General features: G+C 34.4%; 1 protein-coding gene across 1 annotated transcript in view; it reads left to right on the forward strand.

Moving 5' to 3' along the window:
* The window catches only part of AP3B1 (adaptor related protein complex 3 subunit beta 1), a 248,677-nt gene that overhangs the window by 201,793 nt on the left and 31,332 nt on the right, over positions 1-15,552 (forward strand). The window contains exons 22-23 of the mRNA XM_081825590.1: positions 10,752-10,983; positions 15,440-15,524. Coding sequence (XP_081681716.1) covers positions 10,752-10,983; positions 15,440-15,524 — 317 coding nt within the window. The remainder of the gene's footprint in view (positions 1-10,751; positions 10,984-15,439; positions 15,525-15,552) is intronic.

Raw genomic sequence — 15,552 nt, forward strand, 5'->3', positions numbered from 1 at the left:
AAAATCAATTTCACATACACAATCTCATTTTATACTCGTAAGAACTCAGTAAAACAGACAGGATATGTATAATTAGCCCCATTTTACAGAAGAGAAAAACAGAAGCTAAATGAGGTGGTGAATTAGCTAAGATCTCACCACTAATGTATGGCTGAGTTGAAACTGTAACTCAGGTCTCTTGACATCTGGTCTAGTGTCCCATCCAGCTGCCTCAGGTTACCTTCATTACTTTTTTTTTTTTTAAGAGATATTCTGCATTGTTCTTTTCAACATGTTCAAATTCTGAGTTAATTCCTTATAACTAGAATAAAAGTGGGATTCTATAATTTCAGTGCTGAAGATAGCAATATAGATACTAGAGGTTTTATTAATACTGTACCACTGATGAAATAAAAAAATGTAAAATATGTCAGAGCGTAGTAGTCTTCCTCTGATGTTATGGCATTCAGACTTCTCTTGAGATTCTTTTGCTTTTTAATATGCTTATGAAATTACCACTTAAAATCCACTTTTACATACATACCTAGTTTATTAAAGAAATGATATTTTAAACATAATTCTAATCTCATTTTATTTGCTTTCAGAAGTTCTTTTGACTAAGGATGCTGATTCACAATTAAGATCATATTTGAAATAGTTTTCTCAATTATTATTAATCTTTGGAAAGAAATAATAAATACTAGTTCTTCCCACTTCCTGTAGTTCTCTGAAGGAGAGAAAAAAAAATCTCCCCACTAGTTTGCACAACTGATCTTTATTTTCCTTTATCATAAGGAGTATTTTGTAATTATTAAAAAAGGAATTGTAGCTTATTGCTTGACAGAAATGACACTTAAAAATACTAAGTTCTAATCTTAGTTCTGCCACTATTTTTTCACTTGTGCTAATAAACACTGTCTTTAATAATAATTAAAGAACACTTTCATCTACAAAACACATTCATATGCAGTATCTCACTATATCCTCTTAAAATCCAATGAATTAGGTATGTTACCCTTTATTTTACAAATTCAAGCTCAGAGAAATTAAACGATTTTCTTCTCATCAAATAACTTGAACATCTTCTAACGTAAAATCTAGTGTTTTCTTTCTTAAAACTGCCAACCATAACTGCCTGACAATAAGGAAGTCATAGCCTTCATTGCTTCTGAAGAAAAATGGTTCACACGTCAAAATTAGGTATAACTTGCAAATACATGAACCCCTGCCAGAGTACAATCACCTAGACCCCAATCCCAGGACTTGATCCAGAAAAATTCATAGTCAAGTGACCTTAACAAAGAGAAGGCTGGGTGATCAGCGGGCTTTGCTACCACAGACATGGACTCCAAAGACTCTATGGTTCCTGTGTGATAAATCAAGTTCTTCTTCCCATCCCTACCTCCTCACTGAAGAATTTAAAATATTTATGCAAAGATCAGAAAAAATGTGTGTGTGTTCTTATGGTCTCAAAGGACCTATTTCCCCATCCTCACCCTATGTCCGGAATTCCTCAGCAATTTATGGTACACCGGATTGGCAGCTACGATATAAAGGGATGCTTTTCCCCTCTATCAGATTCAAAGAAGGCATCCCTAGAGGGACCTCTTATTTAAAATTAAAGTAGCCATAGGGGTGCCTGGGTGGCACAGTAGGCTGAGTGCCCGACTCTTGGTTTTGGCTCATGGCTCAGGTCCTGATCTCAAGGTTGTGGGATCAAGTCCTGCATTAGGCTCCATGCTCAGCATGGAGTCTGCTTATGACTCACTCTACCTCTCCCCCTCTCCCCTGCTCACTCTCTCTCAAAAATAAATATTTTTTAAAAATTAAAAAACATTTAAAATTAAAGTAGCCATAATAATACTGCCTTTCCAATTTGTACATCAACTAAGATACTTCTTTTCCTTCCTCTAGGACTTCACCTAGATGAGATCCATATCCCTCTGTCCCTTAAGTTACAAATTCATTTAAATGGAAGCAGCAAAGCCAGTATTTAGATGCAGTGGTCCCAACTGTAAAATATGTAGAACAGTTACCAATTTCTCTCATTTGCTTTTACAAAGTACTGTTATATAGCCTAGTTTTTCTCTGGGAATCGCTATTTGGATCTTGCTGTCCTATTGAAAATATTCTCAGCATGACCTCACTCAAAATACTCTGTAATTCTGTCCTTGATGAAATCATTTATTACCAGCAAGATTGTTTGTGTGAAGCAACTGTTGCTTCTGGGTCATTCCCTTGTCATCACATTCCTTCCTCCTAAGGGGCCCATCCCATCTTACTATACCATCTTCCCTTGTTGTTCTCATCTTGAAATCCCTTCATCACTAACCACATTCATTGAAAATCTTGGTATCTTAGACATCATTAACAACCTGTGCGTCTGTAACCTCACAGCCTCTTCATCTGTTCAGTTCTGGTAACTTTCACCTGTACTGGATTTTAGCCACACACTCTTATTTCAACTCTAAAATCTTACCTTTCTTACTTGGGCCTTTTATGTTCCTCAGATCCTTCACTCCTCCAAATTTGTTTTAATGTTCAGCCTAGATTTACAACAACCTGAAAGATAGGCAGTAGTTTCCCCATTTCACAGATGTGAAAATTGAGGTTCCTAGAGTTTAACTTTTCTAGTGTCATAGGGTTAGTTAGGTAAGCGTTAGTACATTGCACAGCCAGAGTTTCAGCTCTAGTCTGTGTAGCTTCAAAGCCTGGCACTTTCCACCAGAGTTTGCTGAGCACATAAGGGAGGTACACTTTAAGAAAATGTTTTTTTGCCCTAAGATTGATTATTTATTTTAGAGTGAGAGCACGTGGGGGGGCAGGGGGGCAGAGGGAGAGAGGGAGAGAATCTCAAGCCATCTCCCTGAGCATGGAACCCAACGTGGGGCTCAGTCTCACGACACTAAGACCATGACCTAAGCCAAAATCAAGAGTCAGATGCTTAACTGCCTGAGCCACCCATGCACCCCAGAAAATGATTTTTATAGGATTATGTGGTACAGATTGGAGTTTAAGGAAATCTAAAGACAGGGAGACCAAGTTCCATGGGCAGGCAGAAGTAAGAAGGGAGCAAAAGATAAAGAAGAACACCAAATTATTAATTATGGTTCAATCTGAGAGAGATTTTACTTATTTGTCCACACAGTTTGAAATTATTTTTAAGAAACATGCGTTACTTTTGCTATTTTAAATAAACATTTTTTTTTTAATGTTTCAAGTATGAATGATGACCTGAACTAAGCTGGTGGTAGATGGACAGCAAGGAAGGAAATGAATGTAAGAGACATCAAACTTGGGCGCCTGGGTGGCTCAGTTGGTTAAGCGACTGCCTTCGGCTCAGGTCATGATCCTGGAGTCCCGGGATCAAGTCCTGCATCGGGCTCCCTGCTCAGCAGGGAGTCTGCTTCTCCCTCTGACCCTCACCCCTCTCATGCTCTCTCTCTCATTCTTTCTCTCAAATAAATAAATAAAATCTTTAAAAAAAAAAAAAAGACATCAAACTTGTCAACTAATTGTTGGAAGTAGGGAGGGTATCAAAGATAATGCAAGGTTCTGAGCTTGGTTATAATGGAAGAGGGCACTAAAATTTTCTTTTTTACATTATGTATTACAAAATACATATTTTCTGGTCATTTTATAAATCATAAATCTAGTGCTCGCTTCGGCAGCACATATATAAATCATAAATCTAAATAGATACTGCTATAAAATAAGCCAAACAAAACCAGATACAAAGAGAGCATTTTATATACTGCAGATCTTCATATTTTTGAAGTCCAAAAACAGAATAGATTGATGATACTTAAACATGATTAAGTGACTAAATGTGGATTAAAGCATAAAAAGCTGGAAAACATTGTTTTTATAAAGCTTTACATGGAAGTGTTATCTTTGAAATAGTAAAGCAAATGTTGAATAAGGTTTATTCTTAGGCACTTACTTGATAGTCCATGTTTTATTTTTCAATTCTCATTTAAATTTTATAATTCAATCATTTTGAACGGCTATGTTCAAAAGAAGTTTTACAACTTTAATCTTAATAATCTCAAAAAAAAGCAGACATGCTATGTCATAAAATAACTATTAGTGACTAGTTTGTATCCTATAAATCTAACTTGAGTTGATAATATGGTCCATTACCAGCTAACTGCACAGAGTATTTTTCATTTTACACTCTTCAGTTACTTTTTAGTGAAGTGTTAAAAAATATGAAGCTTTTCTCCTCTCTAAAATTGCACGCTGTCTGTCTGTTATTAGGGAGATAACAGCTCTTATAAATGTTTCAGTAAGCACTAAGTAGACAGTTATGTGCACTCTCATTCCACGCTTATTTGCTTACTGTAATAAACTGATAAAATATGTGTGGTTTGTCTCTGTGTATCTACAGGCATCATGAGTCACATACATTTCCTTTCGAAATAATGTTGTGTCTGCAGAATTGATTGGCTATTTTCATAAACCATCTAAAAGTACACAAACGACTTTTATTATTTAAACATATGCTGTGTAAAGATTTGTAGAGGATTATCTCATTGTAACTTGATGCTTTTTGTTCTGTTAACTCTGGAAGGAGGCTTTTTATTTTAGAGTTATTACAGTTACTGAACTAATTACCTCCTCAAGAATTGTAGTGAGGATAAACCATATCATTTGCTTATAATGCAGCTAGCTTTTTAATTCTTTGAATTATAGTTAAATAATTAAATCAAAACTAATGTTTTCAAATATTGTCTTTTATAGTATCCTGTTATACAAGTTTTTGTTTTTTTGTTTTTTTACAAGTTTTCATATTTAATGGGAAGTAATGCTTTTATCCAAACCAGATATTCTGAGACTGATTGTATCATAGAAGTCCTATGTTCTTTGTGTGTGCCTTTAAGAAATAATTGTATGTTGGGGCACCTGGGTGGCTCAGTCATTACGCTTCTGCCTACGGCTCAGGTCATGATCCCAGAGTTCTGGTATCGAGCCCCACATCGGGCTCCCTGCTCAGTGGGAAGCCTGCTTCTCCCTCTCCCACTCCCCCTGCTTGTGTTCCTGCTCTCACGATCTCTCTCTCTGTCAAATAAATAAATAAAATCTTGAAAAAAAAAAAAAAGAAAGAATGGTATCTTTTTGTTTATAATTACATGTACACATAATAGAAAATTTCTAGTCAAGTCATATCCTAAAACCAATAGATATTAATATTGATAATCTCCACTTATCACCAGAGTATGCTCCTATAAGACTAGTATTTGTAGGAACAGTGTTATAATTGAGTACCCAGCATCAAATAAAGTATAGTTAAGACCAACACTAGAGCTATATTATCCACAAACCTCTGTAATCATTTAAAATAGTAAAATTATGCTTTGAATTTTGAAAATGGGTAAAATTATGCTTTACACATTGAACATAAAAGTGGGGAATAAATGGGATGACAGATAATAAACATAACAAATAAGCAAATTATATTTGTAGTGTTAGAGAAGGTATTAAGTGGCTATAGAAGAAGACAAAGGGAATCAGATGGAAGAAATGCAAATGGTTAAGCCTCATTAAAAAGGTTACATCCGAGCAAAGATGAATCAGAACTGAGTCACTGTGAGTACGTGGAGGTAGTACACTCCAGGGAACCCTTGCCACGGGCCTATGGTGGGAACATTACTAGTTTGTGGAAGGAATAGCAAGGAAATCAGGGTGGCTAGAGTGGAGTGAGTCACGGGTTCAACAGTAATTGAAAATGAAGTAAAAGAAACAACGGGGCCAGGACATATGGGGCCTTACAAACCTTTATAAGGATTTTTGGCTTTTATGCTCAGTGAAATTGGGAGCCATTGGAGGATTTTGAACAGAGGGGTGACATGATGTAACTTTATTTTTACTGATTCATACTGGCTGTTGTGTTCAATCTGTGCTCAGTAGGGTACAAGAGTAGAAGCAAGGAGACCACTTAAAAGGCTGTTGGAATAATCCAGATGTGAGATGGTGGTGAATCAGACCAGGATGGTAACAGTAGAGGTAATGAGAAGTGATCAGATTTTACTTATTATTAGTTCATTCATGTAATTGTGGATTCCTCCCTGATCTCTCCCTGAGGTGCCAACTATGACTTCTGTGTTTTCTTAGTGTACTAAGTCTGTGACTGTCATGGCATTTATCACACTGGTTGATTTACGTAGTTCTCCCCAGCTAAAATAAACTCTGGGGATTGGGATACTCTGTCTTTGTCTCTGTATCATAGCCCTTAGTGTAGTGGTTGACACAACTAACTCAATAAATGTTAGTTGAAAGAGTGAGTAAGTTAATGATTAGTAGTTACTTTGCATTTGAAATAGTGATAATCTTATTGGACAGGGAGCCTGGGAATACCCAATTCTTGGACAAGACCACCTTTTCCCCAAGATGCCCATGGGAGACACAGAATCAGAGAACAAAGAAAGGCAAGGTGGTACTTTATTTTTAGCAAGCTCCATCAAGAACTAAATGTGGAAAGGTTCCTGGAAGATAGTAGGGTGTGTTAAGCAAATAATCCCATACATAACCCTACAGGGTAAAATACTGAGGAAAGCTCCCTCCAAAGAGTAGCACTTAGTCATGAACGAGATAAAAGCAATCATGAAACATATAATTATTCTTATTCTTCAGTGTCATAGAACTTTCTTGACATCTCATCGTCAGTTATCAGAATACATCATTATACTTAAGAAACTTACAGAAACAATCAGATCATAGCATGAACTTTCATAAAGCAAAGTAAAAAAAAAAAAAAACTAGTTTCTACTATTTAAAGTAGTATTTTCATTAGCAAAGCCACTAGTTCATATGGTGCTACTCTGCACATTCCAAAAAGGCACCCTTGAATGTAAGCTCGATTTTTAGCTCATGTCCACCCCTCAGGCAGTTGGCCCTACCCATCTGTTTATGGTATCCTACTAAAAGTTACTTTAGCTATTTGGAATAAGTTCATCTGGGAATTGTTGAGTGACCCCCAAAAAATGGGTATGAAGAACTGTGAAGGATATGAGATGTTAACCCTACTTGCAAGCAAACAAGTTAGCCTAAGATAATTTCATGGATACTGGTGAAAGACAGGAGACTACTGTGTCAAAGACAAAGGGCAGTTTATTACAGCAATAGCAGTAGCCAGAAACATCATTCATGTGCCTCTTCTCTAAGCCCCAGTTCCCACAGGGTGACAGGATGAAGGCCACGTGATGACTCCACGTGTGGTGTGTTGCTTTACAAGAGAGGAACCTCTACAGGAGAAGATCCTAATCTTTTATAAAGAGCCCTTAGCAAATCTGTCCCAGCTTTGCCCTGGAGGGAGGCATTTTCCTGTTTCCAAAGGCTGTTTGCTCTACAAACATCCTTGAAAAGATTTTCAGGAACCAAGTTGTTAATACCTTTGCTGAGAAGATGTTCAAAAACATGGGAGACTGCGGAGACTTGTTTCCCAACAACAACAGAAGGGAAGGAGAAGAGGAAGTATGTAACATGTGTGCCCCTAGATGAGGAGTCAGCAAACTTTTCCTGTAAAGGGTCCAGATAGTAAATATGGTAAGCTCTGCAAGTACTCAATTCTACCAGTAAAGATGGTAAGCCCTGCAAGTACTCAGCTCTACCGCTGCAGAGCCAAAAAGCAACCATCAATAATATGTAAATGAGTATGGCTGTATTCCAGTAAAACTTTATAAAACAGACAGCAGGCCATTATTGGCTTGTGGGCTATAGTTTGCCAACCCTTACCTAAGATGATCTGTTTTGTTCAAACTTGTTAAATATCTACCTTTTTTTTTTTTTAAATAAGCCCTTATTTTCACAACCCAAATCTAAGTCTTTATGTAATTAATTTATTACCTTTACCTTGTATTTTGTACATTTAGTAAGATTACTGATATTTATAAAATGCAAAGTCAGAAAAGCCATTCACAGTGTTTAGTATCTTAGAATATAAACAGCCACAGATCATACATGTTTCTGGAATATAGATATCTGATGTACAAAATATTGAACTAAAATCTTGCTTTCACATTAGGATTAATTGTATTGCATGTAAAAAATGTTGAAGGATTTATGGAGCTTACTGGTTTTATTGGACAAAATATCACCTATGTAATTCATCTAGATAGTGGAGGAAGTTAATATGATCTGTATAATCTTAGAAAACAGGTTTAAAAAATCAACATTTCCAGTTAGCCCCTTTCTATAGTTAAAACGTATGTATTATTACCACGAAGTACTATTTATGAGGCTGTTTATTGAGAATATAGACCTCTATTAACCTTTGAGGATTGTCAGAGAGGACCTTTCTCAGATGTTGAATTTACTAGGTAATGCTTCTTGAACTTGAGTGAGTATGGATAGAATGAGTGGAAAAAATTATGTATTCCTTTTGCACATCCATTAACACTTTTTAGCAATTATAATAAAGATACAGAATTTTGAGACAGGGTAGAAAAAGATATTTGCACTGTGTGTCCCAGGATTAGACTGAGAGAGAATCAATAAACCAACCAAGACATGTTGCTGGTCTTATGTTACTTAGGGTGTACCCTCCTTATATTTCTAAGCACCTTATATGATCTTTAAGTGCTGATTCCTAGCTGCTTGTAAACCAAACCCCTGCTTCTGTTCTCCTTTTCTTCTACTACTCTACACTTGCCTCTCTCCAGCTTTCAACTTTATGTCCTCATATAATGTGTTGCCCAAACTTTTATGAGTTTTCATAGAGGAAAAACTGGCTTCATCAGCATGTATTTAATGATTTAATGACAATGTGTTTCTGGAACAATGAAGAATATAAAATAAGAATTACTGTCTCCAGTATGTTATCTTCTAATTAAAGGAGTAAACATAAGATACTGAAAAATATGATTATCTAGTTGAAGGCTTGTGTTTAAGGTTGATTATCATAGCCTCAGTGACATGGGAATTGAAGATTTTTGCTGAGTATAAATTTATAAATATGTGTATATATACTTGGGCAGTCAAACACACACATACATATTCTGTATCAGTTTTCTTATTTTTATGATGTCCATTATATCTTTAAATGAATGTTCCCTGCCAAGGATTGCTGTCTTGGGTTATGCTACTAAACTCTCCAGAATTTGTAAAGGAAATAGAACTTAGCATGAGCAATGAAACAAATGAGTTTTGAAAATAATTTTTATACATGGAAAAGAACCTAAGCTTAGAAGTGGAAGTGCTTTGAAAACTTAAAGTGCTAGACTGCTAGCATCCTCAAAAGGCCAAAGTAGAATGCATAGGCCAGTTGCCCCATTACTTTAGATAGCCAGAATTTAAAATGTACTTAATTATTTGTAATGTTTTAGAAATAAGCTCTTTTGTGCATTTTTAAGATGATAATTTTAAATTGCTCACTCTTACAAGTTGAGCTTTTGGAGAAGGAATACTATATTTTAATGATGCTTAGAAGACACTGCTTATCATTTTGTATATATGATATTTAACTCTTAGATTTTTGTTGATGAATTTTAAATAACTAATATTATTAAGTTTTAATGTCAGGTATCATTGGTATGATGAACATGTTGAATAGGTTAAAATGTACTCATAATAGAAAACCTAGTTTGGGAGAGCACACTTGTTAGGAAAAAGTCTTGATTAGGCCTGTTTAATTACAAATTGATTTTTTTTTTTTTTTTTGAAGCGTGCCATGTCAGGTCAAGCCACATGCAATACTTTGACTTTGAATGGAAAGATAGCCATCACATGATTTTAGAAAGGACTGTGTTTCTTCACTTAATACGCTCCCTCTGAATCCACTCAAGATTGAGCAGAGAATTTAACTAAAAGAGGCTAAAATTCAACAGAAGGATATAAAGAGATAATTAGCCAAGAAAATACTGGTGGGGTGGTAGGGGATGGAGTGATACAAGACACTTTGTTTTGCCAAACAATTGAATCATATTGTAGGGTTGTAAGAAATAAAACAATGTGGAACTGGTTTAACAACTCAATCAAGGTCAAAAAATGTCTCCCATATACGTTAAATAATGAGAATGTTTGCATTTACAGGTCACTGAGGAAAAGCTAATCATTAAATCATGTTCAGACAATTGGTTAAGTATTTGGAGAAAAAAATTAAGTATAGAGGTCAATATATCTAAATATATCTATATATATCTAAATCAGTTCCACACAAATTAAAAATTGCAACCATGAAAGCTCTAGAAGAAAATATAGTTACCTGAGCTCAAAGTAGGGAAGATCTTTTTAATCATTAAAGCAAAGGAAGAAACCACCTTAAAGGAGGTGATAGTCTTCATTTTACAGTGAAAGAAATTCAAGGTGAAAAATGTTCAAGGAGTTGAGATTGGAAATGAAGGTGCAAGATGTTTGTTACTGGTAGATGATACTATCTTACAGTTCAAAAATCTGAGAAAATCACTGATAAATTATTAAAACTAATAAGAAAATTAGCAAGATGCCCAAATGTAGTGTACCTAGGAAAAAAACTAATGAAATTTATAAACTCTAAAAAAATTGAATATACAACAGCTTATTCTTAATTAGGCACATATTACCAAAATATTTTAATATATGTTGCAGACTACAGAAAAATGTTAATGCTGTTTTGAAGGCATTTTCTTTACATTTTTGTATGATTTCTGACTTAATATTTATGGGTATGATATTTGTTACTGTGGCTTATATAATACTTTAGGAAAAATAGGATAGTTAAATGTGTAATTTTTAAATATTTTCTAAGAGAATAACTATAATCACTAATTCATCTTTGTTTTTCCAATGTGCAATAGGTCAATACTCCTGTCTTTGTACCAGTGAAAACTCATGTGTTGCTTCATCGGATGAGTGGAAGAGGACTAGCTGCCCATTATTTCTTTCCAAGACAGCCTTGTATTTTTGGTGATAAGATGGTCTCTGTACAAATAACACTGAATAATACTACTGATCAGAAGATAGAAAATATCCACATAGGGGAGAAAAAACTTCCTATGGGAATGCAAATGCATGTTTTTACTCCAATAGGTAAATATTAATTCTCATTTAAAACTTTATATCTGATATTTAAATATATTTGTTTTAAAAGCAAAGTGAAATACATATTATTATTTGTCAATATAGTCAGTTTATATTTGTTTTCCCTTTTTAAACTGAATTTATCGTACAAAATGAATGCACTGTTTTGTTCTTAGTGAATCAGGTGCCAGCAATGGTAAAATGTACCAGTAGTGATGAAAGGATGATGCATCTGAAGAAACAAAATTGCCTCTCATTTTACTGTCATCACCTTCTCTCTGCTTCTCTTCCTGGCCAACTTAATTCCCTGCCTGGGTGTAGTCTGCCTTTTTGAATCCTGTCTCCCCTTCCCTGTTTCCTTTCCCATTCCATAAATTGAAAAGTGAAGAGAGCAAAGGCTGAGAGGATGCATGATATTCTGTTTGTCTTTCTTTCCAGGCATAGACTAGAAAATTGCCCATAGTGTATTACTAATATTTATACACATCATATTTTAAAATATTTTTAATCTGTTGCTACCATTTAGAAATCAAGATGTTTTTACATTAAAAAGCAAACCAGAAATCTCACCTTTTTTTTGGAATGAAGCACAAGGTCTGACAGTCCTGGTCCTTTATTCCCACCTGCAACACCACCACCTGATGCAGAGGGGGTTGCCACTTAGATGCACCATGTGCTTTCTAGGTGACCTCTGTGCTCATCAACTGTCATCTCCTTCCATTTTTTAAGTATTTTACCAGAAATATACCTTTCAAAAATTAAGTGTAACAATTGTGTGTTACTTTGAGTTTAATGTAATAATTAGAATGTCTACCTCTATTTTTTCTGTTTGTCTAAGTGAAAACGGTGCTAGAGTTTAGTTGGGAGAAGCTTCAGGCAATAATATTAATTAAAATGGATGTAAGGTTTCTGTCCCTGAATCCTTGAAATGTTATCATCAGAAAGGTCCAAATAGTTCCTTTTTATATTTTTTATTTTTTATTCACTTTAAGTGAGCAAAACCTTTTAAGCAGGCAGTGGTGCCTTCTTTACTCATTATTTCATTGTAACTCTTCTATTTTTCTTCATTTTCACCCGAGCTCTTTGACATTGTTGAATTCTGTCTTATAGTTTTCATGATTCATTCAGTAAAAGAAGTCACTCTTTGTGTTACATTTTTATACAAAGGAATAAAACAATTCCTAACAGATGCATATGGTAGTTGTTTATAAGCAACCAAAGTAGTTAAAGTGACTTGACTTTAGAAACCACTTTTTCTTTTTTAAGATTTTATTTATTTTATTTATTTGACAGAGAGAGAGAGACAGCGAGAGAGGGAACACAAGCAGGGGCAAGTGGGAGAGGGAGAAGCAGGCTCCCCGCCAAGCAGGGAGCCCGATGCGGGGCTCAATCCCAGGACCCTAAGATCATGACCTGAGCCGAAGGCAGTCGCTTAACTGACTGAGGCACCCAGGCGCCCCTAGAACCCACTTTTAATACACTTTTAAAAATAATTTGGTAATTAAGGCACCATTTAATGAATGCAGAGTGTCCTGATTTTTATTTAATTACTTTGTCAAGTCAATATATTGGCTAGGAGTTCTAGAATATCCCAATTTGTGTTCTTTTTTTAATGCTTAAAATCCAGCATTTTTTACCTAGTTAAAAAATTAGTTTAAGAAATGTCAAGCAGCTGATAAATGAATTGTCTGAAGGTTGAAAATGTTAGCCAAAGGTTAAAACAGTAGAACAGTATTAACATTTCTTTGAGCTGGCATAATGAGTTGATGAATTGACCTTTTGTTGGCCTATGTAGAATAGAAGAAATAAATATAATAAATTTCATAGTATGGCCTTAACACAGATATAAAATATGAATCTATACCATTGCCTCAGTACTAGCCACAGGCTTTTCTTTTCTTAGGCAAACTTTTAGGACTGTAATGTTTTATTCATTTTGTTGGTATTTTATTGAATACCCTCAGGATATAGAGTTCTTTCCCATGCAGTAACACCACCTAGTTTCTTTTATCAATAGATTACAGTAGTGTTACAGAGTATGATATATCTTAATTAGTCCTCCAAAAACATCTTAAGAATACAACAAAGAACAAATACTATATTTTAATGTTTTTTGTGAAATGAGGGAAGACATTTATTTAATAAGCACATATGCATATGTTAAGGAGTCCAACAGCTTTCTTATTTGTCACCAGTCTGTTTTCCTTTTTGTCTATAATATGTCCATAGTATGACTTTGGTTTGGATTTTCTCCTGCCTTTACCATGAAACTGTATTTGTTACAAGAGTATTAGGAATAATGTGCCATGCCATTTTTCTCAAAGAGACCAAGTACATAAGAGATTTAAAACACACACAAGCCTTAGGGTTTCTGCACTATATTCAGTGACTTTATGTTAATAATTGACAATTTTGAGTTCAGCTAATATTTTATTAGTTACTGGACAACTGTCATATCAAAGTCAATGGAAGCCTGTGTGATTTCTTTTTCATTATTAATGGCTGGTGTAATAGAGCCCATGTTTTTCAGCCGTTTCTGTATAACCCTTTTATGTGTATAGCATTGATCCAGAGGTAGCATCCAAATACATAAACTTCCCCAATGTAGTAGGCTTCAAATAATATAAATCCATTATATAAATAATTTTATACTGATCACTTTGCTCTTGAAGCATTCATATAATAAAACATGCCATTGATCATGAGCTGTCCTCCAGAATTAGCGTGGTACTAAGCTCACAGTTAATTATCTTAAGACTGAAGATGGTACCAAACTGTGTCAGAGAGTGCTATCAACAAGACGTCTTGAAAACTGTCACTTTGTCAAATGAAATACAAGGATACATGATGTAGAGAGATCTAAATCATGAATGCCATCATGTTTTGGAGATGACAGCATTTGCTACCTATGTGTCAGCTACAAATAATATTGAGACCAAACCCCAATATATCTGTGGCACAGAAGAAAGCATTAAGGAGTCACTAAAGTATATGACTAAGCAGTGTGACTGAAAGAGCTGTGAACTGATAAGGTGTAGCTTTAGGAGAAATATAAGAAAAATATCATTGCAGTTACTTGCTCTACAATAAAGCCTGTTTGCTAAAGATTTAGGCAGCAAGTCTTCTGGTACTTGTGGAGCATCCTGATAAATTTTAGGTTTATAAACAAATGAAATTCAAATTGGAATCAGCAAACCAACATACATACCACTAGCAAACCAATAACATTTTAAAATCAGCATCAAACAATTACTCTCTAACAATCCTGATCTTCATTGAACCTGTGAGACATAAATATACTTCTTCATATATTAAGCTTATTGAATTATTATTTGTCCCATCTGTACCATCATTTCTGTCATGGTTAGCATTAAATGGCAAACCATACTTACCAATAAGCCCTTTGATAGTCATAGTCTACAGGATTAGAGTATCCTTGCTAAAATGTAACTACGTCTTATTAAGATACATAAAGGTAAATATAAAGCTGCTGTACAGTATGCAGTTATACTGAAGACTTTGAGCAAGGTGGAAATTAAAAGTGGATGGTTTCTGTGTAAATATATAATATATACTTTATACTAATATTTAGCACTAATATTACATATTAGTATAAATATTATATTTATTATATATGTTACATATATATTATACTATATATTTAAGATCCCTCTTTATCCTAATGTATAGCCAAACTTTGGAATCATAAGCGGAATAAAACGTTGTTGATCTTGAGTTTCATCCTTGTCAACTGAAAAGTACAAGTATTGTCTATTGATACAGTTATTTCCCATTCTTGCTTAGTTGACAGATGAAGCTTCGGAAATTCTAAACCTATAAGATACCATTGTATTACTTGTTTTCTTATGATCTAATCTGCTACTAAATTTTCTTCCAATAATTCTTCAAATAATGCAATTAGACTTACTACTTTAGTTCCTATAATGCCAGTTGTCTTGGTTAATTTCTGAATACAAATTGATTTCTTCTTTCAACTTTGCTTTAATTTGCATTTTTAAATTTTGGATTTTTATTTCCACTTGAAATCTGGAACATGGTTTAAAATTTATGTTTTATATCTAGAATAAATATTCCATAGTTTTAAGTACATAATCTCTTAAAAGCACCCAGAGAGTCCTTTATAGTTGTTCCAAACAGGATTACATTTATTTCCTTCTCACCTTCAGTACCTATAAAGACAATATCGTAAAACATGAAATGATGTATTTCTGAAACAGATAGAAATACATGCAGAATTAAGTTATGGAAAAGAAAGCCTTTAAGCAGAATAGTGAAATTACTTTATAATTTGCTTTAATATTCTTAGTTTGAAATTGTTCTTATAAGCCATCATTAAATTTGACTGTTTTAACCATACTACAAACATTATATAAGTTTTCAGGGTTGAGTTTACCTCTTTTTCACATCCTCCATGTTTTCATGTCTAAATTGTCTTACTTCCTAGAATCTCTTGAGCCTGAGGGATCCATTACTGTTTCAATGGGTATTGACTTTTGTGATTCCACTCAGACTGCCAGTTTCCAGTTGTGGTGAGTTCAGTTGTTCTCCTGTATTTTA

This window comes from Leptonychotes weddellii, chromosome 7, assembly GCF_054177405.1.
Source record: "Leptonychotes weddellii isolate Sample4059 chromosome 7, ASM5417740v2, whole genome shotgun sequence".
Classification (NCBI taxonomy): Eukaryota; Metazoa; Chordata; class Mammalia; order Carnivora; family Phocidae; genus Leptonychotes; species Leptonychotes weddellii.